General features: G+C 38.8%; 3 protein-coding genes across 6 annotated transcripts in view; 1 reads left to right on the top strand and 2 right to left on the bottom strand.

Moving 5' to 3' along the window:
- The window catches only part of LOC106654376 (single Ig IL-1-related receptor-like), a 45,776-nt gene extending 44,024 nt beyond the window's left edge, over window positions 1–1,752 (bottom strand). Inside the window, exon 1 of the mRNA XM_023458764.1 lies at window positions 1,195–1,752. Within this exon, the coding sequence (XP_023314532.1) occupies window positions 1,195–1,415 (221 nt within the window). The 5' untranslated portion in view covers window positions 1,416–1,752. The remainder of the gene's footprint in view (window positions 1–1,194) is intronic.
- Window positions 1,753–2,291: 539 nt separating this feature from the next.
- LOC111693628 (zinc finger protein 600-like) lies at window positions 2,292–4,456 on the bottom strand. Its single transcript, XM_023458772.1, has 4 exons — window positions 4,277–4,456; window positions 4,089–4,203; window positions 3,207–4,019; window positions 2,292–2,399 (listed from the first exon to the last, which is right to left on the bottom strand). Exons 1-4 carry the CDS (start codon window positions 4,300–4,302, stop codon window positions 2,292–2,294), a joined length of 1,062 nt encoding a protein of 353 aa, XP_023314540.1. The 5' UTR covers window positions 4,303–4,456.
- Window positions 4,457–9,082: 4,626 nt separating this feature from the next.
- LOC106654433 (acetylcholinesterase-like) overlaps window positions 9,083–25,004 on the top strand; it is an 83,387-nt gene continuing 67,465 nt past the window's right edge. For 2 of the 4 annotated variants that reach the window (XM_014374290.2, XM_014374285.2), the window contains exon 1: window positions 23,420–23,900. The gene's annotated coding sequence lies outside the window, so the exon portion shown is untranslated. Of the gene's footprint in view, window positions 10,081–23,419; window positions 23,901–25,004 lie in introns of those variants that run through there. The other 2 variants (XM_014374284.2, XM_014374289.2) reach the window with 2 other exon arrangements.

Here is a 25,004-nt window from a genome sequence, read left to right as displayed (position 1 = left end):
ATTATCGCGTCCTGCACACGTTGATGAGTAATTTCGACGTATAACGTCAATGAACTGAGCTGCTGAGCACATCGTTAGACATACAGCATCGCAACGTGCATTTGTCACGTTCAAGAGTGAAAGTAGACTAATAATTCTGTGGAAGAGGAAGGAGTCAGCTGCTCGTGTCACTGTGCTGCGGTGACTGTAGCGGCGTCGATGTTGACTATTTTTTCATACATGTATCCGTGAGAGACGTGCGAGTTTTGATTTATACCACGTTAATTCGGCTGATACCCATAATCGGTTCACTATGATCGTGTTTATGACACTTTTTGTTATAGTAGTTAGATCGTGCTAGATAAGACACGTTACGTGTTTTAATTTGTGGAAAGAAGCTTACCGGTAAAGATAAAATTACATCTGTTATTCGGAAACACGAATTCAAATTGCTACCGAAAAACTGGGGCGGGTCAAATAAGAGTTCTTAATTTAGGAAATTGAATTAATTAATTCCAGCAACAGAGTTGAAAGTAGAGTTCGTACGAGGAGTAAAGTATTTTCCGACAAAATGAAAAGCCGACCAAATCGTCAATAATAACCTTTACAACAATCCTCGGACGCGTTCAATTTTTATTTACAAAACAAAACAAACGCGCGCACAAGTTTAATGCGCGCCGCTGATATTTTTCACGAAAAAATCGATCCGCGCATCAAACGAAGTACGTCGCACGATCAATTATTCGCACGGAGCATTTAACACTAAATTCGGCATTACATTAAAGCCGACACGAGACACGCGCGACTCATTTTCCCGGTAAGTTCATGCGATTATAGGTGCGCGTTCGAGGAAAGCTGTGAAACACGTTACACGCGTCGCGCATCTCTTTCGCTTTTGCTCTCTTGCCGCACGCGCTGCATAGCGGTGCGATTCTAAATAGCGATGACAATATTTAACGAAAGTTTTGCATCGCGCGGGCTGTCGGGACGTTGCTTTTTCTTGACGTTTAAGTGCTTACATTCTGAAGTTGAATGTATACCTGTTTTCGCACTGTTTATATTCAACGAATCGAGAGAAACGTCACGACGCGTTTATGAGAGGAATTGAAATGAAGTAAAACTAGACGTCGTGACAAATGCAAGTGAATTCGTGAATTTCCAGCGAGTTTTTGTTCTCAACTAAATTTGATACGGTAAAACGAACGATCGGCTTACCATTCGATGCTGTGATATCCTCTCAGGCAGCAGTGCAGAGCCTTGAAGGACGCGATGTTTGCGTATTCGCTGGACACCACCTCCTTGGTGAAGCCAAGACCGCTGAACGCATTTTGGAAGCGATTGCTCGTGCAGTAATCGTCCTCGGCCCTCGCGAACGGCGCGGCCACGATCAAACACACAAGAAGCACACGAACGAACTTTAATTTCAAAGCAGCCATGATTTCTGAGCACTGGGTTACTTTTTATTTGTAATCACTAAACACACTCGATGGAGGTATTTATTTATTTATAAGGATGTTGGCGAACCAATCGGTTCAATCACATTATCACAGGGGAGCACAGTATGAAAGACGCTCGGGCAAATACGAATAAATAATTCGTCACCTTTTTTTACTCTCAACCAATGATCGATTCTTTCGATAAATCACTGAAAATTCAAAGCCGAAATGTTAGAGAGAACGTGTAAACTAGCCATGTACGCGTAGTGTTATGATCAACAGCGGCATGGACGAATAGAAGGAAAGTTTGAACAGTCGCACGATGCTACTCGCACAGTTGTCAACGACACACTGACCGGAGTCGGTGTACAGAAAGGCGCTCGTAGCGGCGTGCCGCGCGTGTGTGTATAGCAGACGACCCCTTCTCTCTCTCTCTGTCTCGCTCGCGCGTTCTCCCATCGCAACAGGCAGTCGATGGTGATCGTACGGCAACATATACAATAACGCCACGGTGTCTCTCTGTTATTCTGTAGAAAACGCGAAAAAAGAAAAAATTTAACGTTTAAAAGGAATATGCGACAAAGGCTCGAGGAAAGAGATGTATCTCACTGAAAAATAGTAATGATAAAATTTAAAAAGTGCAATGGAAAAGGAGAAAAAAAATTCCTTATCGAATACTTTAAATTATTCTTTTATTGATTTTTAGGTGTACAAAAGCTGCAGAAACCGTTAAACATACGAAAAACAACAAATTTTGCTTAGTTTAATGTTTAATAAATATTTTTTAATTACAAATCAAGAAGTCAAAATTTCAAATCTTACTCTAAAAGTCAAAGTGTATTTCGTCGCCCCAGCGCAAGAACCGCACAAATAAACTCAAGTGGCAAAAAGGTGCCTTAATCCTATCCTTATAACATAGGGATAAGGTTGTTCTTGTCCCTTAAGTTTATTTGTGCGGTTCTTGCGCTGGGGCGACGATTTGATCTTAATAAATATTAATTATATTAATTATCAATAAAAACCTCCGAGCACTAACAGCAATGCTTTTTAGGATGGATAGCACGGCACTGATAAAATGAAAATCTTTCTTTATGCTGAAAAGCAGCGATATACTAATATTTTTAAGATCATAAATACTAACTTTCAGTTATAAGGATCACTAAGTATTTGCAAAGTTTTTTGTAGACTATAGCAGTTTTTTTCAGCCTTCCGCATTTATGGAAATTAATAATGAGGTTGCCAGGCGATGTTAATGAATATTTTTTACTTCCGAGGCAAGGATTTTCTACTGGCATACCGATAGGGAATAGCTAGGATCAACTGATAATTGGAATGTTGAAAAATGAATTTTACAGCTATATTTTAAAGAACGAATTAAAGACGAAACATAGTTCATATTTTAGTTTATGTATTAAAGGTGAATCAACGGTTTTTTAAAGTAATAAAAAATTAAATAACAGTTTAGAATATTTTATTATTTTTCACATAATAAAAGAATATATAACTCACAGATTTTCTAAAATGTCATGGCGTACTCATGTGATTATAAAAGTTTTCATTGCGTCCGAATGTTTCCAGAATAATCTCACGCTCCTAGTGGTTTCTTCGTTTATGTACTGCATTGTTGTGATTTTTGAGTACATTCAGATATCCAAATGATTTGTGACAAATTTCACATTCGAAGGGTTTTTTACGATTATGTACTATATTCAAGTGAGTTTTGAGATAACCTTTTTGTCCAAATGATCTGTGACAAATCTCACACTCGAAAGGTTTGCTACGATCATGTACGGCATTTGTGTGAGTTTTGAGGTGTTGTTTTTGTCCAAATGATATGTGGCAAATATCACATTCGAAGGGTTTGCTATGATCGTGTACAGTCATTATATGAGTTTTAAGGTCACCTTTTTTTGCAAATGACTTGTGGCATATCTCACATTCAAAGGGTTTACAACAATCATGTATTATACTTATGTGAGTTTTGAGGACGCTTTTGTATCCAAATAATGTACGGCAAATATCACACTCAAAGGGTTTGTTTCGATTATGTAATGCATTTATGTGGTTTTTTAAGGTGTAGTCGTTTCCAAATGATTTGTGACAAATCTTGCATTTAAAGGGTTTGCTGCGATCGTGTACTACATTCCAATGATATTTTAAGGTGTTCTGGTATCCAAATGATTTATGACAAATGTCACATTTGTATAATCTAATGTCATTACGTGTCGAATTGATATGCGTATTTAAACTCGGTCTTCCTTTATAAGCTTTTTTATGCATTTTGCACTCATATAATAGTTTGATTTGAGTGTTTTTTCTAAATATTTTAACATCCTTACCTTCGTCAATTTCACATCGAGGATTTACTTGGAATTGACAATTTTTATCGTAATTAAATTCTTTTCTTATCAAAATTACTAGCTTTTTTTCATTCAAATCATTTGTCTGATTTTCGTTTTCTATTTTCACCCTTTGATGCTCAGTTTTACAGATAGCTGTCGACTGATTTTTCAGTTCAAGTTTAACATTCTTGCACTCAAATTCTATGGATATTTTTTCATTTAACTTTTTCGACAATGCTATAACCTCATTTCTGTAATTTTCCTGAAATTAAAATTGTGCAATATTTTCGAAAATTTGAAATGCAGAAAATAATTAGATCATTAAACTTACTGATAATTCAGAAAACGAGAATCTGTCAAAGTTTTTTGCTTCCCAAGAGTTCACCGAATCTAAATTATAATCGTCGTCTACGTTAGACCAGGTAACGCTCGGCTCTTCCTTCACCCTGAAGAATAGTTAAGTTTGATATTGATCAAGTTTCAACAAATATAATGGCACATGTAAAAAAAACGTCATACCTAATTGTGTCACCTCTGCTTTCCATAGCACTCGAATTTATGCAATTACTATGACTTCCACAGTACACAATAAGAAAATATTCGAGGTTATATGCCTCGAATAGCGACTTAACGCAGAGAGCTATAGATACTCTTATACGGATATTATTATACCAAACATTTGTTTACTGTAGTAATGTATCTTATCACCAGTGGACTGCACGCACTACTCGTATAGTAGCGAGAAGATGCTGAGTTTGTGATATGCTTCTATACTTTCGCCCTTCACCGGCGACTAGTCAAGCGCACCCTTATAAAAATTTCCTATAGGATCTCGTGAAATTCCTACAGGAGCCCTATAGGATTCCAATAGGAATTTCGCGGGATCCTATTGGAAATTTTTATAAGGGCAGTTATGAGGAATATCGTTAACACTACACCAAATTTATGAATAGGATGCCATGCATTCAGGCGCGAAATGTTCTTAAACAGAATAGTGCAATATGTAGACAAACATTCACCCAAATGAGAAATATATTTTTAAACTCAAATCAATTCAGTGCATAACGGTGTTGCATTACAATAGTAAAATATGCTTATATATACTTGACCAAAGACCACTTGCAGATTTTCAGGGATTCGAATCACTCGCCATCTAGTGCCAAAGACTCAAATTGATATATAGTATTAAAACTAGTAGTAACGGTACGTATTAAAGCTGGTTTAAATTTTTTGAAACAATTATTTTCAGATCATTAAATTTCTCTTAATATTTGTATCATAATTGTATTGCCAAAAACCAGCCAATTAATGGTAAGACTTTTTAAAACATGTCAATTTTCTGATTATTTGTCCATAATTAATGAAGAGTACGTCTACCATATAGTTATGTCCTACGTACTTTACACGTTAGTGCTTCTGGTCTTACTTCATAACTTTTATAGTGCATGTGACTTTTTGGTTGTCAAGTAACCACCTTCAATATCTTGAGTCATTTGCTCCGACTATCTTTGGTCGTTTTTGATGTTATTTTTGCTCGATGGAGGGTAAGTGTACATGCTGTATACAAGCGCGGATATACATGAATTTACAATTCAAAGGAAAAGAGGCAAATATCTATGTACGATTTACCTGCCGGCAACTCGCTCGCTCATTTGGCTCGTTTCATGTCCTTTTTCCTCTGCTGCGCGGCCCGCAACGAGCGATTCCTCTTTACCGAGAAATATTCGCTTGCCGCTTTCACGAATCGCGTGCTCGATGCGCGTTTCTGTACCTCAAATATACGTGCATTCGCTCGCTCGTACACAGGGTAAACGCATTAAGGTGACTCGAGGTACTTTTCAGAAATCGTGAAATTAAGAAAATTCATTCGGGGGGGAGACATTAGTCAACTTGTTTTTACTGCTGCCGCGACACTCGCACGAAGCATTTGAACAAATAACATTTGAGCGACCTGACGCCCGCATATATTCGATGTAAATATGTACAAAATGTATATTGTGCGAGCTATTTGATTCATTTTGATAAATGCATGACGTTTCATTGCACTTGAAACGCGCTGCATGATCGACAAACATACAAATTTTATGATTTTCCTATTTTGTTATAAAAATGAATGTATACATAGAGTATTTAGATTCAAGATTTTAATTGACAGAATCGACCCCTATTAAATCGCGCTGTTTTTTTTTCGACTATTATAAAATTATAATCAATAAAAAAATACCTCTCTATTCTTATACAGTCAGTTCCTCTTTCTTTTGAATCATTTAATTATTTATCCATTTAGAGGTAAAGCATTAATCGTAAAAAAATGTATGTGATGACATGATTATTAATTCACAGAAAATTACTTACGAAGTAACGAAATCATGAGTAAGATTTTTTTCTCGGTAATTTTATTCGTAATGATGGATGATTATAATGAGTAATTTTTTTTTGTTTCTAGGTATGATTTATACGAATAAATTAAAAATGAATTATTAATAAAAAATTATTTTATCTTATAATTTAATTTTGTCATTTTGGTAGTTATCAATTCATTCAAAGTCCTACATCATTCATCGATAAAATTTTATTCAGCATATTCATCCGATCGGTAATTAGGAAACTACATTATCGACCGTCATTAACAGCATTTCATGATTACCAACACTTGTTATTTTATCCAAAATTCAAGTTTGGATTTATTTTGATATTGATAAGTGTAGATGGTTTTTTTTTAATTTAAACCAATCGATAACTTTTTTCTGACAAATATATATCATTCACAATCTCATAGAAAAACTGGCGCTGTATGCTAAATTTCGTAAAATTGCGGTGGCGTTCGTGTGCTGGCAATCGCTGTTTTTTATTAATTACCTTTTTGATACGCTTTACGTATACAATCCGTGACTTGGCCAGGCACGCGGTGAACATCCGTTTCGCTTGTGCGTAACAGACGCCACTGTTCGTGCGGTCTGCTTTTTCCTGTACGTTGGAATCAAATATTCTTGTACAAACTCCCTCATGTTTCAAAGTAAGTCGCCCACGATTAATATTAAGACTCTTTAAATTTATCTAAAGCTTCATCCTACTATTAATGTTGCTCAAAATTCTTGGTCGGTTTTTTCGTATAATCTTATTAATAAATAAAAAAATTACAATTTATGTTCTACAATTTTTTAGCATAAATGGTTTTATTAGCTTTACTACTGCATTGTGTTTCAAGTTGAATGTTTAATAATAATGAAAAATCGATATTAAAAGATTTTAAGTTTCCTAATTTCGTGGAGGTTTAAAGCAGTTTTTGCCACCGTAAGAGAAATGTGTAGGTTACGAGAGGTTTCGTACGTATGGGACTATAAAGTGAGAAAATAAAACATGCAGCGAGGAAAAAGTTAAGAGAAGAAGGAAAAAACGAGAGAAGTTATAAACTGAGCCAGCTTTTGTCGCCAGCAGCCACTTGCAATCGTAATTTGACTAGCATAAAGATGTAGAAAGGTCCGAGGCAAGACGTGAATTTAGACTAAGTGTTTCCTATGCGTGAAAGTCCACCTGCGGATTCATATCGTTGTCCGAAAAATAATAAGATCAAAGACTTTTGGCAAAGAATTTATTAACAGTCTATTGTTTATTTTATCATTTTTGGAGGTTCTACAATAATGATGAACTTTCACTTCGATATTATTTCGATGGTTAGTAAATAATTTTTATTCATTACGTATCGACGCAACACTGCGCAAGCTAATATGAGTTATATTTGATAGTACTATAATTACCAAGATCATTTACAATTTATTACGTCCAAACTAGAATTTGACCTTCTCTTGATATGTTTGCCTTGTGTACACACGCACTAATGAAATGAACAAATAGCATTACACTCATAAAACGGACTTCGTTCGAGTACACGGGCGAAGTGAGAAATGGTGTATGCAAACGTAATATACTTCAAGATTTTTAATTGACGTCAGCTGCTGCTAGTCAACATTAATATTTTCAGATGTTACTTCGCTCTGCGGCCGGTGTGTTACTCTTTGTGCTTCAATTTTTTTTTTTTTTTGAATGAACCAAACTGAGGCGATAGAAAAACAAGAAATAATTTTGCGGCTTTCCAATCATGATTTCAAAATTTATGCTCCAGTGAAAGGTCAGAAGGTTTCGCGACTCGGAGGAAAGAATCACTCACAGGAAAGAAGAAATTTATTTGACTGGACCATGAGACAGAAAGTAGAGAAATACAATGTAAAGTTGCGTAAAATGCTTAATCTTATAAATAATATAACTTAAGAATTTTCTTGATTTATGATGATCTATGATATTATGAAAAGTCGAAAGCTAATGTCGAATGTAACTGCTATACGCATTTTTCAACGCCGTGTATTCCCACAGTGATATGGGGTCTTGATTCGAAGTCAACACTCGCAGGACGAATAGGGCAGAGGTTCTATTGTCAGCAATATCCTCTGCTTTTTAGTACTTTAATTAAAATTGAATATAACTATCTCAGCATCATCCATTGTGATTGCTATACATTTTATGAAGATTTTCTTTAACGTGAAATGGTTAAGTGCTCTTTAACGTCAAATAATCAGAAGCATAAATGTTAAATTAACATCTGTCATTGAATTCATGACCGAGCAACGTTTGCAGTTGGCTCACCGAATTGTGTTTAAGGTCACCGGATTGCAAAGCTTGCTTATTAAAGAATATAGTACAGCAAAGCTGCAGCGAAGTTTCGAATATTCGATACGTACATTGCAGGCCGAAGTTTATCTCGCAATGTAAGGACTTGTCTGACGGGGCGTATACTGAACATGTTTTAGTATGTACACAAGCGGAGAAACAAGCTCGCGCGTGACGGCCCTTATCGTCGATGTACGAATAAAAATTGGCTAAAGCTGAAATAAAGGAATGAAAAAATAAATACATAAAAAGCCATTAAAATCACGGGTCATGTGGCAGCGCTGCACTGACGTTCGAATATGCGCGCGCGTAATAAATAATCATCCGCTAGCGCGAAAAGTTCTGGTGAATCTTTTTTTTCTATCGGTTATTTTCTCCTTTTCATTGGCATCAACAGTCATCATCAAATCCGAGCTTCGATGATGGAATAAAAGTGCTACACACACATACGCACAACGGCAATAGAAAGAGTCGAGGCAATAGAAAGAGCCGAGTCGAGGTGGAAGCGCGCAAAGGGCGAAAGCTCACCTAACGGATCGCGCGCGGTGTTTGTTGGTCGCGGAGTATAGCAGCAGTAGCAGTAGTGGGGGTACATATCTGATCGCAAGCTCTCTCTGTCGGACGCGGGGAACTTCTCTCTCTCCCTCTCAGCAGATACATGCGCAGTCCCCGCAAAAGTTGCTCTTGCTGCAGCAGAACCAGCAGCAGCAGTAGTAGCCGCAGCAACAGCAGCAGCAGCAGCAGCAGCTAAAAAGCCAGTGCGAATCTAGTGTAGTAGTCAGTGCGGCCTGAACGGTAAGCCGGCCTACATTCCTTCCGCTAACTTTTTTTGACACTCGTACAGCAGCAGCAGCGACTGCTGCTCGTCTCGCGTGTCATCCCTCCTCGTTCGTACACACACGAATACACACACACACACTCACGCACATGCATATATTTATGCGTATACACATGTGGAAGCGTATGTATATTCATACAATATATAATCTAAAATAAAAATTACTCTACCCAATAGTGTGGTGCTAAAACGTCAACAAAAAAATACAAAAAAGTGTTGATACCGCAAAGAGACGATCACACCTAAGTTTTGCTATAAAATAATTCAAATACGCACTGAGTCATGCGTGCACGCGTTTGAATCGCGATCAATTTGTTCGTCGAATTTTTGGTGCGACGAGAGTAAGTGTTGAAAGAAAAAAAAAAGAATAATTAGCTGATACAACTGTAGCTTCGTTGCGTCGTTGCGTCTTCGTTGCAGCGACTGCAACGAAAAGCAACAGCAGCAGCAGCAGCAGCAGCAGCAGCAGCAACAGAAAAGGAGAAGAAAAAATTGCGATCGATTGGTCCTTTTTGGATTCGATTAGAGCAGCAACAGCAGCCGTAGCAGCATCACAGCAGCATCGGCACACACGGGCACACACACACACACACACACATACGCCATTGCATCGAGAGGATGTTACTGAGCTGATAGAGCTCGCTTTGTATTGGCCTGCGCTATCGCCGTAGTCGTCGTCTTTTTGCTGCATCTTGCTCTCTGCTCTGGGGAGGAAAAGAAAAAAAAGTACAAGGAAAGAGAAGACGACGTATCACGCACACATACGTACACGCGAGCGCACGTACGCACACACCTGCTCGAGAGCCGCTAGTCGCAGATCGTAAGTTGAACTTTACGCTTTTATATTCTTCCTTACTCGTCGCGCAAATTATGCGCGACTATCGGTGAGAGTTCTGCTGAGAGAGTGAGCGAGTGAGTGAGCGAGAGAGCGAGAGAAAGAGGCTATATAATCGGAGAGAGATAGAGAGAGAGAGTGAGAGAGGGACTTTGCTCTGCGCCGCGAAACGCAGAGAGAGAGAGAGAGAGAGATGAGAGTGGAGGGTGTGCTGCTGCTGCTGCTGCTACTGCTACTGCCTGCAGTGTGTATAGTATCGGTGCTGTTGGTGCGGTTATGATGATTCTGCGCGGCTCGTGATTCTACGTGATGCGCCCACGTTGATCCCTCTCGCCTCTACTCTATGCTGCTGCTTTATGTACGCTCGTGCCTTTACTTCATCGTCGTCATCGTCGTCGTCGTCGTTGTCGGTGCTGCTGCTACTCTACTTGCACGTTTAACATCGAAGCACGAAAATATATCTGGATACGTTTTATGTTTTGGCCAACTGACGCGAGCTCTCTTTCTCATTTTATTCTTGTTTTCTTCTCAACGATAAATAATATCCGACCGTGTCCGTGTGCTTCTGCGTTTGTGTGCGAGTATCATACGAGCCTTGCGGTGTACAGCGAAAGAGCTTGCGCCGCGAATGAATATTCCCTCTTCAGTAGCGAGCTTGCACACGAATATATATATCTATAGAGAGATTAGTTTGGTGAGGGCAAGTTTTATCGATAAAACTCTCTTGGCATTGTTGAAGGAGAGAAAGAGAGCGAGGCAGTATTTAGATATTACGTTTGTTTGCTTCTCTCTCTCCTGCAGGATCCCTTAAAATCGATGTAAAATTACCTCTCTCTCTCTCTCTTTCCCTTTGTGCTTGCAGTACTTAAATTTGCATTCCTTTTTTCTTTTATTAAAGCAATGAGTAGGCTAAATTTAATGTAAAAGCGTAATAACTATTATTACTTAAAAATACTCGAAAATGTTTCACCGGCTGCCTCTGAAGTGCCTATATCTCTTTTTTCACCTCTCTCTTTTTCTCGGTGTACTTTATTTTAGGGCTCGTGCACGGCTTTACAAAAATACTACATAAACCACCGCTTGTATTAAATTTAGACGGATTGTGTGTGCAAAAACCCATTTTCGAGACTTCGGAGTTTGCACCCAAATTTAAACTATTTGGGAAAACAAACGCTCCGACTTGTCGAGATTTTTTCAATCGTGAAGTAATTCGCTCGCAAAGAAGAGAGATAGAGATTTCTTAAAAATACAAATCAAAAACCAATCGCTACGACGTAGGCCAAGAAGCACATAAGAATTATTTTTCTTCGATCTCGTCGACAGACTCTCTCGTAAGCGCCGCGTGCTTATTTTAAGTTATGCGTAACGGTAAAAGCCATCGGGACGAGAAAGAAGAATAGAAGAAAATAATCAGACGCGTAACTAGCTACTATCTCTCTCTCCCCCTTGCAATAACACCGAGCGAAAACTATATATATAATCGCACAATGGAAGTCTTAGGCTGAAAGTTTGAATGACTGCGGTATTATCTACGTTAACAATGATTTATATATGGCCTACAGGATAAACGACGTGTGTGCTGCGTCGTCGTCGTCGTCGTCGTCGTCGTCGTACGTCGCGTAATTGTGCCGACAATGGTCTCGGGCGGCTCTGCGGATAGCTTTTCATTCATATTTCCCCCCGATTCTCCGACGTTTTATTATTCGCGTTCCTGTGCCGAGACCCGTCGCACACACGTTTATACGTATACCTGTATAGCACGCGTGTATATATCCAAATGTCGATACGTATAATAAAACGTCCGTGTCGAGCCGTCAAGCTTGTATCCTGCTGCTGCTATACTGTGGCCGTCGCCGCTGCGCCACACACACACATACACACACAAGCTTCTTTTGGTTTTACCTCCTTTCTAATCATTCTTACCTTCTATACCGTGTTCTATACTCGTACGTGCCGATTCTCTCTTTTTTTCCACCAAAAATGTTCAAAAGTTAGCTTTTTGAAGTATCTCCTTTTTCGTAGCGCGCGAAAAAAAAGCTACAGTACGTTTTTGCGCACAAACGAAGGAAAAAAAATCCTACGATTCCGTATTTACTTTGCCATTGAAGTGAGCGAGATAGAGAAAAATCAGTCTTTTCAAATTGCGAATCGCGAAAATCCGGGACTGAAATGACTCTTTTTTCCTTTCATCGCGGCGCGTTCGAATATTTTAAACAAAACAAGTACTACCTAAATTCAAAATAGGCTATATCGCTACTTGGCTCACGCGCCTGTATTTTTGTAGCTTCTTCAGGGGCCTCTCGACGAAGTTATAGGTCATGCGCGCCGAGGGTTCATTTGAATAAAAAAAAAAAAAAAACGAAAAGAAAAAAAAATTATACCTGCAGGTGTAACATTATTCTTGAAAATGCATCGAGCTCGTCTGACCCGTTTTCTTGCATCAAGGCGCGATCTCGCCGCACATTCGAGACCTCGCTAACAGCAGTACACATCGGGGAGGAATATTACCTAATAGCCGTGCGCTGGAATAAAGTAACATTTTCTTTCTCTGTCTTTCGCGCGCCAATCTCTCACCTATTGTCCTTCACACGTTTTTCGCGCGAGCGTAGAGTCATTTAACATCTGCTCGCACGCGATTCATTTTCAACCCTCTCTCTTTTTCTCTCTCTCTCCCTCGGTCGCCATTTATTTTCTCCGAGTCAAGAATGTATATAAAAGTCGATTTCTCATGTATGCATGCACCTATATAAAAAATTACATTATTCTTCACGCCTAAAGTTTTTCATTTATAGTTTCTTTTTTTCGTTTGAGCTTATAATTTATAGCTACGTGTGCATTGTATACCCGCGCGAATCACGCGCGCCTCTATAGTTCAGACGAGAAAAGCTCGTATATAACAAGAAGAATTCACCAATGCAGGTGCATAGCTCGTGATTAAAATTAAAATATTAATAGCCACGGTGCAGTTATTACACTTGTTTGCCAATTTAATTATTTACTTTCAATTATAGCTATAATCGTGAAAAAATCTTGAACTAAAAATTTCATGCCCTGTTAAGCTTTAGGATAATTCTGCGAGTACTGAGTTATTGACTTGATAAAACGTTGTGTTTTCTAGAAAACTAATCGCATAATTCAATGTAGAAATCTTATTACGAATTATCACTTTTTTCAAGTTTATAAATTAAAGCTGCAAATAAACAGAACTATGAGAGATACAATGAATAGAAATTAAAATGCTACTTATTCGTAGACGAACAGCTAAAGTTTTAACACGACTTTTGAGAATTTCGCGAAATTCATCAAAAGGCACACACGTGGTCCGCGCTCAAATTGACAGTGAAGTTTTTCATTAGGAGCGCGTTGATTAAACCATCTCGCGTTCCACAGTCCGATAAAAAATTTTTGACTTTTTTTCCTGTTCGGATGATGATGAATCCTGTTCCGTAATGAACGTACATTTCATCAAAGATAGAACAATCTTTTTTTTTTACTTTGCGCTAGACTGCCACACATTTTTTTTCCGTCTTACACAGAGTGGAAAAATGGTCTAACTGACTGCGATGAACTCCATCGTCGATTCCTTCGCATTTTTCATTTCTTTTCTTTTGGGGATTCCGTTAATGAATTTGATTGGCAAGCATTTCTAACGAATCGAATCAACATGGGAAAGTGAGACGTGCATTTGTGAAAAAGCATCGTTCAGAACCTGCCCAACGGCTACATTCATCAAGCTTCTTGTTCAAACGTCAAACGTTTAAAAACATTTTTTTCCTCTCTCAAACTCGATGGGTATTGTTCGGTGAAATTTACAGATCGCATTACGATACATATAAATATACAGATTCAATGGCTCGAACGGGGCCTCCTTTCAATTACATTTTAATCGACCGAGATATATTTTAATCTCGCGACCGTTTGACTATAAAATCAATATTTCCCAGCAGTCGGCACCGGCAATGCCATGAAAATCCTCGACGGCGCCTCTCTCGGGGTATATATAGACCTCTCTTTCTCTACATCTTTTTCTCTCTTACTGCCGAGTGCGGTATTATACACTATATACATCGTGCAAGTCTATACGTATATAGTTAGGAAAAGTCTTTCAAAAACCAATGGACTGATACGCCCAATAATATGCGTCAGGAACGAGGGAGAAAAAAAGGAAGAGAATCGAGCATAGGAGAAGGAAGCGCTGTTTGTTCGCTGAAATGAATGCCCTCATTAAAGTGATGAAATTGGCAAGAAAATATATACTTATATTCGGCCTGATCTTTCGCTCTTACTGCTCTACCTTCCAACATGGTGCAGACTCTTACTTTTGCTTGGATGAATCGCAGATTCTGCAATTGATTGAAATGTCTTCCTCCTCTCCTCTTGTTTTTTTCTCTTTTTTTTTTTGTCCTTTTCTTGTCTATATCTTCGATTAAACTCTTGCTTCTGGGTATTGTACTGTCGTTCGCGTCGACGGATACAGCCAAATTTTGCTGAAATTTCTCAAGTCCGATAGATATAATAAAGGTATTTTTATGGCATCTTTAATATCAGACGGGGTGATACAACGAATAATACCACCGGATCACTGGTGCTTCAGCGTTAGCAAATATTTTTCCCAAATGAAAATTAATTCAACGTGTTATCTATGTGACTAGAAACACGCACAAGTATTCGAAGCTCGGGAAAAAAATATAAGACTAAGAAAGGAGTAACGAATTGCATCGCTCGAAAGAGAGAGAAAGATAGAGAGTGAGAGCTAGCGCGTATAGAGCATTGAACTTCCGTAGTGGGAGGTAATAAATTGACCCGGTTGGGATGTAACGTACTCTCATGCGTACGTTCCCTTTGCACGTTATGTCATCACTCGGCATTTGCTCGTTATAAGCGTGCGAGCACTTTATATTGAGGGGAAAAAAGCTCGAGCGCCGCAAGAGATATATAATATATATTTTACGTATACACATGGAAAAATCTGCCGACGCGTTAGTATTTTGTAAACTTCTATAATGAATGATTGAAAGTAATTTTCGATGCATTCATTATTATCATAAACTGATTTGGCGTATAAGAAAAAATATCAATAATGCCCCAGCGCCACGCGCAAACAGCGAAAACCGACTTCCCGCCCGACTTCTCAGTTTTCAGATTGCTTGTAAAGAATAAAATAAGAGAAGACAGATTGCACTTTAATTACTTTTTCTATTTTACTTAAACAATTACTTTTACTTCGTCACTTGCAGATTTGTATGTAATGATTTTCGTCATCTAGTGGTTGAAGCTGGAATTAATTATCATCGATCTATTATGGATTTTTTTAGCAAATCAACACAAAAACTAAATTCTCAGTATTATTATAATGTCTGATTTTATATTAAATCTTTATAAAATTTAAGATTTTTTTCATATATTATACGTAATCGTCACTTTGCGTGAGCTTACATCATTAAACAATTTGTAAAATATTGTTTTTATCGTTATTTTAATGGGTTGTCTTCAATTTCCTAGACGTTTTTATTCAAGTTGAAGATATATTTGTGCAACATATAGTAATACGTAATTTGAAAATTGTTTTTACCAAGATAAGTTGAAATTAATTCCAATTATTTAAACAACACACGAGCTTAGCATTTTGTTAACAAATAATCACTAAGAAAGGTTGCAGCAAGTATTTCTCAAAAAAAAAAGCGTCGGTACTGGATTTGCCCATATACGTAAGCGTGCGTGTGACATTTTTTTTAATACGTCTAGGACTCCAGAGCGCGTCGTACTGCTGCGCGGAAAGATGGTCATATTCCGGAGTCTTTTTATTTCCACTCGAGCGTGTCAAATCCCGAGTATATATCCGTATACGTATATGACGTAACGCGCACACAGATGGTTCGCGTATATCTATATGTGTGTCGGGCATTGGTATATAATACGAGGAAAAAGGAAGAGGTAGAAGAAGAAGAGTCAAAAGACTTTTCTGACCAGAAGATCGCTGCAGCTGCCGTGACATAATATATCTATACATCGACGTCGGGGAAAAGATCCCTTACATTTTCAGGGGAACGGAATGAAGTTACTTGGCCGAAGGAAAACTCCTTTAATTAAAAAGGTTACGTATATATATAAAAAAAGGGCTGCCGCCGCGTATACGTACTCTTTGACGACAAGACGCTACCGTACCGCTTTTACTCCTGAATTGATTTCCTTGTAGCCAGCTTATATACCTTTCTCTAATACTTTCTTGAAAATTGCACACCGGCCGCCGGGTGCCTTTCCTTTTCTCTCTTTTCTCTCTCTCTCTCTCTCTCTCTCTCTCTCTCTCGCGAACCGACGTATAAAAAATTACCGTATCGATTCTCATTTGAAAAATGCACCCGAATACCCGATGACTTTTGGAATTATATGTAACGAGTCCGCAGTGCTATATACGAGAGGGTATTAATTAAGGCGGCTAGAATTTTTTGCGCAGCGAGCCGAGAGTATATGCGAGGTAATTTTTAAATTTCATTGTTCGCAGTCTAATTGGCGTCGAGTCAGTTTCTCTTACACTTATATATATTTATACGCTGAAAATTGATTGCCCCGGCTGGATCATAGTTCGTGCTACATATGCATACACGTATATGGCGACTCCATCGTGTGTGCCTCGATTGATGTAGATGATGCTCGCTGCGAGAGATGCGATGCTGTCGAAACGTGAGTGCACATAGTGTCCGCTGCTGCTGCTGCGAGTGCACACACACTGCATGCATGTACGGTACGTACGTACGTCAATTGCGTGTTACCTCGTTAAAGCTCATCAACTCGTCGTGCGAGAGAGCTATCACGGACTAATGCTAATGCCTGCCCCAACACTTTCCACAGGCCATCTCTCGCTCGCGCGCAATATATCTCCGTCTCTCTCTCGCTTTGTCCCGTCTCTTTGTTTTAGCAGATGGCCAGGCGATATTTTTCAAAATTTTCTCCGCGTACAATGTATCCGAGCGGCGGATATATATAACTCTTTTGACGCAGAGCGACACGACGACGACGAGCGTGTGCGGACTTTCACAATGGATTTTTTGCGCCGAGATATTGCGGCATACGCACGCCTGGAGCACAAACGAGGAGCTAATGTGTATTTTGGTATCCACGCACGAGCTTTTGTTAATCCTATAATGGAACGTACGCGTAACGTATCGTCGTTATTTAATTAAACGATCTGAATGAAATACAAATGGGATTCGAATCAAGTTTCCCCCTCCTCTTTTGAATCGCTGCACAGTTCAAGAAATTAAATTTCACCAAAGTTCAATTAATATTTAAACAGCTCGACTTGCGATCGCTCTCGAACGCGTTTATTCGTTCGAAAGCTGTGTCGAGCGAACATCGCGCTTTTTAGACCTACGCACACGCATACACGAATGCGCTATGTTTGATGCGCGCTCGCAGCATGAAAAATTGATTACAAAGCTCTCGAGCATCCTTTGTACTTAACAGAAAATTTCAAAGTACGCACTGTAGACAGGCAAAAAAAAAACGAGCAAAAGTAACACGAAAATGAGAAAAATAAAGGTTATTTATAATTTCGCAAGCTCAACGTGAAAACGAGCTCACGAGATGGGGCCCTTGGTACACGAGAGGGTAATACGAATTAAACTTACCTATTACGACGTTCAACGTGTATATCTTCCTTGCTGGGCTCTGTACCTTAACAAATTTCGCCCATAATTCAAAAAATATAATTACTCGCACAAATCCCCGCCGCAGAAGCTCGGCTCGGTGCAGCGCAGTAATTTTTGTCGCTCCGCTGAGTAAGTATATACGTATGCATATGGCAGATTCTCTGCCAAATTGAATAACTTATATGTTGTTTATAATGTTAAAAATGACAATGCATTTTTCAGAATTTGTTTACCCTTAAATGACAAGCCTTATTCAGAAACCTGTATATTGTACTCTAATTAAGTTTTCCACTTTCAACAAAAACAAAAATTTTCTAGTTTAGCCTGCAGGGACTCGAGAAAAAAAGTTTCAAATAAAATATTTTCTGGAAGTTATTAAAATTTTCAGAAACAAACCTTCCAAAAAAGTTTCATCTCTTGGAAAGCTATTTACTAAATTAAGGAACATGAAAGTCAAACCCTAATCCGTTTTGATCCGAATTTTTATCACCGATAAATTTTTTTGTAAAACATGATCCGTATTTCGGAGAAAATTTTTTTTTTAACCATATCCGATTTCACAAAGATCCAACCATATATGTGTAAACGCGTGCGCAGGATATAATGTACTGTTGAAGTAAAAGAAAATAATTTAAGCCTCAGCCGAGAAAATGAATGATCTCCTGTTCATACATATACTCGTTTGTAACACTAAAAAGCGCGTACAAACAGATGCATGTAATAATATATATAATATCCTTGAAAATTACCTGATACTCGCGCTAAAAAGAGAGTTTGGAAGTATGCAAAAATACAGAAAGAGACTATTTTCCAGATTGAAAAATCTCGCTATCTAGGATTTCAACTAATGAAAACATGTTTTACGTTGTAGCTATCTGATACGGTAGTACAACGGATTTTTCCACAATTAACTTTCATGAAACGAAACAGATGCAAAAGAAGCCCGCGAGATCCGTTCCTATTTTTTTTTTACTTTTCTGGGAGACAAAAGAAGGACGAAAAAAAGTCTTGAGTATTTGCATTTCCCGAGGGTGGGCGGCAACGGCGGGCGTTTCTCGAGAATGAAACGAGAAAATGTGGGGCTTGCAGCTTTTTTCTCCGCTCGCGCTTCTTCTCCTGTGGTAATCAAAGGCACTGCGGATTGATTGTGCCACGCTTGAGTTTAAGTGCCCTCTTCACGGGGCACTATATTTGTTTTTGTTTTTGCAATTCCACCAACTGCTAACAGAGGATAAAGCATTGCGGCTGCTGCTTCCGCTGTTCGTACAGCGGCTATATCGCGAGTACTGCATTTCGAGTACATGGATGAAAGAAAATTCTTGAGTTTCTGTACTTGTTTTACCAATTGTACTCCATCGTGTCCTGAAGTTATACAAGACACTTGATAGTACAATATCATTATCTAAAATTATAATAATTCATTATTGAATGAGGCATCGATTAAATATTTATTACACGTAAAATTCATCCTTATGATTGAAGAGATCATTTATTGATCAAGGTCTGCGAACTCTTTTCAAAATTATATTAATTTATAAATTTAGAAAGTTTTTTCCTTTACGAAGATGTATTCAATTTCAAGTAAAATCTTTAAAATGGATGTGATTTGAGTTAAATGTAAAGATTTTTCTCATAAATCTTTTAACAAGCATTTAACAATAAATTGAAAGAGAAATTTTTGTTTCAGATCTCGTTAATTTCAATGTTTAAACGACTAACTATACACAAACTTGCTCTGAGTTATACAATAATTTTCACTTTGCCACTTGGATGTTTACACATAATGGTTCTCGCTATCTAGAGGTAGAAGCTAGTACTAATTATCATCGAACTTTTATAGATTTTATGAGCAATTTGCGTAAAAATTAATACAGTATCAAAAAATTGATATAGATTCACAATGTTTAAATTTTAGTACAGATTTCAACCCTTTTACTTCACTTTTGCATAAAAAATAATATATGCAGTTTAAGTAAAAAATAAAGCAGTATTAAAATAATTCATAAATTTTCGACGAATATTTCACGTGAAAGTTCCTTAAGGGGACCGACCTGTGTTAAAATCTTAAATTCAGCTTCAGCTAAAAATAGCTGTATGAATCGAAATAGTGGAAATTTTTTTTTTGTGATAGTAAAATATGTTCATTCTACACCAGATTGACCAAAAACAACTTCTACCCAAGCTCTGAAATACCAATTACATCACTTTTTTCATAAAACGAAATATTGTGTAATAAATCACTTGCCGCATGATCTTGAAAAGAGTTTTTCATCAATATTGATCTATGGGGTCTCAACATCTTCAGAAAAGTACTCTCGTCCACCTAAGCGGAGCAGAATTTTGAAAAATTGCGTACAACTTTATATACACGTCAAAATGTGCCAATTTTTGAGAAAATTAGTATTTTATCAACACTAGAATCCATATTAAAGCTCTTGGAAGAAAAACAAACTTTTTTTTCAAATTCTGCTCCGCTTAAGTGGATGAGGGTACTTTTCTGAAGATTTTGAGACCCCATAGATCAATATTGATGAAAAGCTCACGTCAGAATCGCGTGGCAAGTGAATCCTATTATAATATTTAGTATTATGAAAAAATAAGCGTAATTGGCATTTCAGAGCTTGGATAGAAGTTTTTTTTTGGTCAATCAGGTGTCTAATAAACATATTTTACGATCACAAAAAAAAAAATTTCCACTACTTCGATTTATATAGCTATTTTTTGAATTTAAGCTTTTAACACAGGTGGTCCCCTTAAATTAAATTCTTTGTCTGTTACTTTGATTTCGATGTAGGATTTTAATCTTTTTAGTAATGTAAGTATGATAAAAACACGAAAAAAATTAAATCTACACAAAATAATGAGTTAAATTTCATTTATTTGTTTCATATATAATATAAGAAATGAAAGATATTGAAATATTATAACTGAACGAGACATCACGAATTTTGAACTGATGCCGCGAGGCAAATATGCCACAAATCTTGGTTTATTAGTTTATTAATGATTTCCTCACAGCAGAGAATTGGCAATTTGTAACGTGTCAGCTCCAAGAAAGATTGCAGTCCCCAGCGCCGGAAAAATCCTCTCGCCATTATCTCGCACAAGTACATAACAGTAGCATTGCAAGATCTCACGGAGAGATTCAACAACGTCGGCATCAAATCAATACAGTCCGAATATGAGAGTAGTTTCACCGCTTCTTTGGGTGGTAATTGAATGAATTCATAAATCGTCCAAATGAGCTCGTTCGCCATCCCTACATTCGCCTCTTTCCTGAAGTCGGGGTCTGTAAGCCAAAATTCAAGACCTTCTGACTTATTGAATAATTCGTGAATAGCAAATATTTTCATGATTGCCAGCGCGTCGTTGAGTTCCAGTTTGTATCCTCTTTCCTCCAAGCACTCGACGATCGCCAGGCTTTGAAACATTAGTAAGAATTTGGTATGAGCCCAATATTCATCAAACTTTGGTTCAAATCTACGGCCGAAGTGATTTTCAGTGGGAAAAACGAAGCGAGATAGATCAGCACCACATTCCAAGAGTTTACGGACAGTATTCGGCAAAATACTCGCCACAGCTAATTGCAGCGGTGTACATCCCAACTTGTCTACAGCATCGATCTGCACCTGCTTTTCGCTAAGCATCTCGAGCTGTAAGAATCTCTCCACTGATTCAGCATCATCGTCTTTCTTGCAAATTACATGCAGAGGTGTCAATCCTTCTGCATCGGCTAAATTTGGATTGGCGCCATTTTGCAGCAGTATTCTGACACTTCCCGGTCGTTTGAATCTGTCATTCAGAGCATAGTGTAGTGGTGTTAAACCCTTATTGTCCTGGGCATCGACCTGTATCGGTAAATGTTTTTCTTTGCTGATCCTGAATAACATATCCATCAAGAAAAAATCATGGATACGATTCCTGCATATCAAGTGCAGAGGAGTCACTCCTTCTTTGTTAACCACATTGGGGTCGGCGCCACTTTTCAGCAGCAGTTTAAATGTACCCTCGTAAGGGTAAGTTAGAGCCAAGTATAACGGCAAATCGTAATAGTAAGATAGAGCCAAGTGTAACGGCGAATCACCTGTTTCTGACACGACGCAATTGGGATCCTGACCGTGTTCGAGGAATTTCTCAACGACATCCCATAGGTTAAACTCACAAGCCACGTGAAAATGTGAGCGACCAAATTCGTCGATGTAATTCACATCGAATCTATTGTATATTTCAAAAAGCTCAACGATCGCGCCACGGTAAAGGGGTTTGCTTCTAGCCGCATGATGTAGCGGTGTAGTGCGATGCATCGATGGCTTGCCATCTTCATCGAGGTCGGGCTTGTCTTTGTAGCCTGTCTGAGACATGAACCAAATAAAATTTTCTCCTTGATATCTATTCGGGTCTCCATTACTGTAATATACGGAATCCACGAGAAGACACTCGATTTCTTCCTTCTTAAAAATGCCTTCAATATCTAGATATCGGCCACAATAACTGTTGATCAAAGGTGCAACTTCACGGAAAAACTCGTACCGCTTTTCTTTCGATGACCAATCGATCTTTCTGTAACGGCTGTTGAGCCGCTACTTGTTTTAAATAATATATTGATCTTAATCTGGCGGGGAGAATGTGCAGGTTATAAATAAAAGGTCGTATACCTTCTCCTGATTACAACAATCATACATTTATTCACGCGACTCTTAAATTCTAATTACAAAGGTAATGGATCTTAAATTACTTAACATACAGCTACGGACGATTCGTGACAGTCTCTGGTGAATATGTAGGCGCTGGCTCTCGTGGCGGATGATTCTCCTTCTGCAGCTGGGCCCTTTGGTAAATGGCAGTCCTTAGTTGACGCTAGCGCACTCACTTGCACTTTACTTTAACTCATACGACTAATTCTAGTTTTACAATTGAATACTTTACAAATTCAGAGTGTGTGCAAATAATTAAAGTTGCGAATCAGACTGACAAGAGCTCCGCGCACTTTGATTACTGATTACAGAATCGCCCAGAGGCCTCCGTGGGTCCTCAATATATACTACCAGATTTCGCATACAAAATAGGAGAAAGTACCTGTCAGCACCTGCTCATCCGTGAGAACCCGACGACAGCTTTTACTAATTTTTACGAGTTTATTGGTCTTCCTGTTAAACCGACATCGCCTCAAATTTAATCAATACTTTGCATGGCGTGTCTATTTCACACCTTTGTAATAGGTGTCGATTTCGATGTTCTTTTCATAGAACTCGATGTTTTGACCAATTTTATAGCTTTATTTTCTACTTAGCTTGATGTCGTCAGATCCCGTAGATCGAGGCTAGCGCGTTCGCTCGCAGAGTGAAATCTCATGAATATCGCTAATTGTTTATAATAATTGAGTGGAACGTTACATTTCCACGCATACTCCTCAACTCTTCTAGTTTTTCCTCGTGGATGCGATGCGCTTGATCGGAATCATAGTAGTCGCTTTCGTCTTCGCTATGGAAACTTTCATCGGATTCGTCGTCGCACATGTCTGTATCGTCGTTCATTTCGTTATGCGGATTCACTTAACTCACGATACACAGTCACTTATGATTTATAAATAACTTTTTTCACGAGAATTTTTGACGCAGTGGACGCGATACTTCTTTGTTCTTCACGTAGCGGCGTCGTAACGTGAACTGAGAAGCGACTGTTCGTATGTAAGAGATCGCAGCTAGAGCTGTTGTGTAGATTGTATGGTATGTGTCGTTTGACCAAGCAGAAGCAACTCGCATGAACCGACACAACGAAAGAGACAGAAACAGAGACAGAGTTACGCACGACGCTAAATAGACGTTGCAACTTGCAAAGGCATCAGTGCTGCAGACATTGCTGAGCACTGTTGAGACTTGCTGCGGATAGAGGGGATCGAGCAGACTCTCGGCGTTGACACTGCCTATAGCGCCGACCAATCGCAGTGTGTGAAAGACTCTGTCTGTGACTCTGACTCTGTGTGTGAACTGTGAAGTCCGTTCATTCCTACACGAGTATCGCGCGTCGTCCGTCCGCTGGTACAGATTTACACGGTACAAGTCGTATTCAACGTGCAAAACAAGTTTTACTTCAAAAACAAGTTAGGAGTGGTGAGATCGAATCCAATAGAACACGCATCGCCGGGCGTCATTCTGGGTAAGTAGCGGATAGAACAATGAAAAAGATCGGAACTAACTTGCGGCCAGTCCGCGCAATAATAGTTTGAGAAAAAGCCGAAAATCGAATTGGCGTACATAGAAATCCTTTAGCTCGTCCCTTGAGAATAAAAATATCCGATCGCCTTCTGGAGCTGGAGGGATTGGCTTCGTATACGCACACGAGAGTGTGTATACGTGTATCGGTGCAGTAAAGCCGAGTAAAGGTCTCGTGGAAAGTGCAATTTGCCCGGCGTCTCTCTCTCTCTCTCCTTTGGCTGTAGTAGTGTTATATCGTCGTATATACGTAGCGCGCGAGGCATTAAGTTACTTCTCGCGCGGCTTGGGTTGCTGCTGCTGCAACTTCGGTCCTCTTCTTTCTCGGGTGCGCAGTCGAACGCGCTGCTGCCGACTGCCGAGCGCGCCAAGAGAAATGTCGTGATTTTTTTTTTCACTCCTGTCGCTCGTTGGCTCGACGCGTATATATATTGTACACAGAGAGAGACCTGCACTTGTTTTTTTTTTCTTCGCTCGCTCGCTCGCCCGCGCGCGCGAGTCTATACACTCGAATCGAATTGAGATGCAAGCAAGTGCTTAAGCGTAGAAAGGAGCGAGTGCAAATAAGCGAGTGAGTTTATACGAACGCGTGCTGTATATATATCTGTATGCATCGCGCGCGGGTACACAAGCAGCAGCGGCGGGTTCATATATACATGTATACATACGCATGCGTATAATATAGAGCGTCGGAGAAAATCAATTCGGGACGAAGATGTGCTATATGCATCGGTATATATAGCATACGCAGATATATATCGTACCCCGGCGCGGCGCGGATATATAATCGCCTTCGATATATATACGTGTCTATCGTATATAATAATACCGAGTATCGGTTGTGTGTGTGTCGAGAAATTCGTGCTCTCCCCGACGCGTAATGCACGTGTGTGGTTGTGTGGTTAGACGGTTAATAATTGCCTCATTTAATATTATATAAAACTCGTGCGCTCGGACGAACTAACCGAAGCTAGAAAACCGACTAGTCGCCGATGCGATATTGCAATAATCGATCGCTCGGGGTGATTATACATTTTTCCGCGTCCGC

The sequence above is a fragment of the Trichogramma pretiosum genome, unplaced genomic scaffold, assembly GCF_000599845.2.
Source record: "Trichogramma pretiosum strain Unisexual culture from Peru unplaced genomic scaffold, Tpre_2.0 scaffold95, whole genome shotgun sequence".
NCBI lineage: Eukaryota > Metazoa > Arthropoda > Insecta > Hymenoptera > Trichogrammatidae > Trichogramma > Trichogramma pretiosum.
This window is presented reverse-complemented; position numbering and strand designations above follow the sequence as displayed.